At 46.1% G+C, this 2,979-nt stretch overlaps 1 protein-coding gene across 1 annotated transcript; it reads right to left on the reverse strand.

Moving 5' to 3' along the window:
• Window positions 1–244: 244 nt before the first annotated feature.
• On the reverse strand, window positions 245–2,516 carry LRRN1 (leucine rich repeat neuronal 1). The gene has a single exon (XM_059480252.1). It carries the CDS (start codon window positions 2,514–2,516, stop codon window positions 366–368), a length of 2,151 nt encoding a protein of 716 aa, XP_059336235.1. The 3' UTR covers window positions 245–365.
• Window positions 2,517–2,979: the final 463 nt, after the last annotated feature.

The raw sequence follows: 2,979 nt of genomic DNA on the forward strand, positions 1-2,979 counted from the left end.
CACCCAGCCCTCCTTCTCTTATTCAGCACTGGAGTTAGGACAGTGTTAACTTTAGCACAATAACTAAAAAAAAAAAAAACAAAACAAAACAAAAAAAAAACAAAAAACAAAAAAAAACAAAAAACAAAAAAACCTGGAAAAAAGGAATAAAATAAACAGAGGAGCGGAAGCTAGGTGAAGCTGCCATTTGTGTCAACCCATTGCGATACGCTATACTAAAAAATCCTGAAATATCCACCTGTCCTCACCGCTCTGCCACGGGCTAGCAAAGTCAAAAATACAAAAGTCTTCAACTCGTCGTTTTTGCAGAATAAAGCAAAAAAGTCTTTGTGCTCCTTACTACCAGAAGCAAAATATCCTCTGAGTTACCACATGTAATAGCTTCTGGATGTGTCGACTTGGGTCGGCTTGGTCTCTGCAGAGCCGTCCTTGTCTTTTTCACTGTCACCTTCCCAGAGATTAATAAGTGGAGGGTAGAGCTCGTTCAGGGGGATTGAAGAGGTCTTTTGCATATATTTTTTCAATGAGTGGTGGTAGTTTTTCCTCTTAAACCTTTTTGCAATATAAACAGAGACGGAGGCGAGGCTGATGACGGCAAACATGGATCCCATCACCGCTGCCAGGGCCGTGCTGGTTTCCTGGTCGGAAATATCCAGCGCAAAAGCCGCGTTTTTGGTCGTGACGTTGACACAGGACCTCTGTGTTTGCTGGTGGATGTTGGACACCGTCAGACACACCTCATAATCTGTAGAGGGCTGCAGATGTGTGAGGTTGTATTCGTGGACATCCACGGGGACTCGGGCGGTGTAGGTGATGTGAGGGTTGTCAATCTTCATTGTGGCTGATGACCATTTTAAGTTGGATGTCATGACGTTGGAGTTGACTTTCCACGAAACCAGGATGGAGTGGGACTCAGCTTGTTTAACGTAGATTTTCAGCACCTGGGTGCCATCCAGGAGCGTTCCGTTCACCCGGATGGTAGCGACCCTCGTGTCAGCCCCCTCTATGTTCTGAGCGACACAGGTGTATCTCCCAGAGTCCTCTACCTGGATGTTGGAGATTTCCAAGGTGCCCTCGCTGCTCAGCTTGTATTTGTCAGAGAGGCTTTCCACGGTGACCTTATTGCCCAGAGGAGTGACCCAGTAGATTTCAGGCTCAGGTTCTGCCATGGCCCGGCAATCCAGAAACACCGTCATGCCGATGTCCAGGTTCAGGTGGTTGGGAAAGGTCTCGTGAGAGATCATTGGAAGACATTGCTCGTTTGAATCCTGTATCAGCACCTCCTTCACCTGCTGGCCCCGGTACTCTGGGGGCATGGCACAGAACATGGAGAGAGGCTCCATGAAGCGGATGTTGGTTTTGTTGGAGTTGATCCAGTGGATGACGCAGTCGCACCTGAGCGGGTTGCTGTGGATGCTGATCTCCCGCAGGTTGGGGAGGGACTCCACTGTCTTTTGGTAGACTGCATTCAAGGCATTGTTGTTGAGCATCAGGCTCTCCAGGGCGGGGACGTTGCGGAACGCCAGGCGATGGATGTAAGACAGCTTTGGGTTGTTGGTGGCCTCCAGCTTGGTGAGCTCAGGCAGGTTGTCCAGCGCGTACCTGTCGACGGACACGAGTTCTCCCATGTTGTTGATCCCAAGCTCTTTCAATCTGAGCATGTTTTTAAAATCCCCTTCTTGAATTTTATGAATTGGATTTTTGTTGAGATCCAAGAATTTTAAATTGGGAACTTTCTCAAGCGCAAGCTGAGGAACTTTTACCAATTTGTTGTCGTAAAAAGAAAGACTTTCAAGACTATCCAAGCCTACCAAGGCGTTGCCAGGAATGTCTGTGAGGTACATACCTGCCAAAACTAGACTCCTTAAGTTTGAGAGTGGTTTGAAATTCATATCAAGTATTCCAATCACTGGGTTTTCTCCAATCATGAGAATTTCTAAGTTGGGAGTAGAATCAAACCAACGGCTGTCAATAACCTTTAATTTGTTGGAGTTGAGGTGCAATCTCAGAAGATTTTTCAGGCCAGAGAAGGCGTTTGCAGAAATGCTGCTGATCTGGTTGTGGTTTATGTAGAGCTCCTGCAGATTGCAGAGGTCTTGCAGGCAGTAGTCAGTCATCTCCGTGATCTGGTTCTCCTCCAGGTGCAAAGTCGTGAGCTGAGTGAGGTTGGAGAGCCCCACATCTCTGATACTCGTGAAGTTATTCTGTGAAAAATCCAGTTCTGTTAAATTAAAGAGCTGCTGGAGCTCGTCTGTGGTCTTTGCAATGTTGTTGCTCTGTAACAGGAGGACTTGAGTGTCACTGGAGAGGTTGCTGGGGATTTTTGTCAACCGGAGGTCGTTGCAGTCGACTGTGGTGGCTTCCCTGTAGGTTGACTGAGGTGTAAACCAGGGCCTGATTTCACAGACACAAAGCTGTGGACATTCACTGCTCTGTATGGAAGACTCAGTTAATGAATTCGTTAACAATTCTAGCACCAACTGGCACACAGTTAAAACAACTCTAGCCTTTGCCATGCTGGCCAGCAAGGGGGTTCAGCTCCCCAGCCCCCTAAAATCCCCACGGAGGAAGAGGGTGATCCCCTGTCAGGCAGGAAACGTAAAGCTTGACGTTTGAGGTGAAAGGCTTGGACATCCAGAAAGGTGAAAGATGATTTTCTGAGTTTAGTGAAGTTAAGAAATGCTCTGAAGACTCTCAGCCGCTCCTCAGTGTTTTAGAATCTTGGGTAAATCAGTGCCTGAAGATGGTCCTGAAAGCAGATTAGGGTATATGTTATGCTCAACTCATATACAGATCATCTATTATTTAGTTTCTTCAACCTTTGAAAGAAAATATCTGAAAACAATCACTATTTTAACAGTAATCTCTTACAAAAATCCCAATCTTGTGTAGGTAAATTATCTAGGGTTTGGAACTCTCTCCTTGGGGTTTACATGAGAAATCTCTCTGAGTGAATTATCTAAAAATAAAACTTTGGGA

Source organism: Ammospiza nelsoni, chromosome 11, assembly GCF_027579445.1.
Source record: "Ammospiza nelsoni isolate bAmmNel1 chromosome 11, bAmmNel1.pri, whole genome shotgun sequence".
Taxonomy (NCBI): Eukaryota; Metazoa; Chordata; class Aves; order Passeriformes; family Passerellidae; genus Ammospiza; species Ammospiza nelsoni.

Excerpts from the sequence above, each read along its gene's own strand:
- LRRN1 (XM_059480252.1), bottom strand. The coding sequence starts at position 2,516 with ATGGCAAAGGCTAGAGTTGTTTTAACTGTGTGCCAGTTGGTGCTAGAA.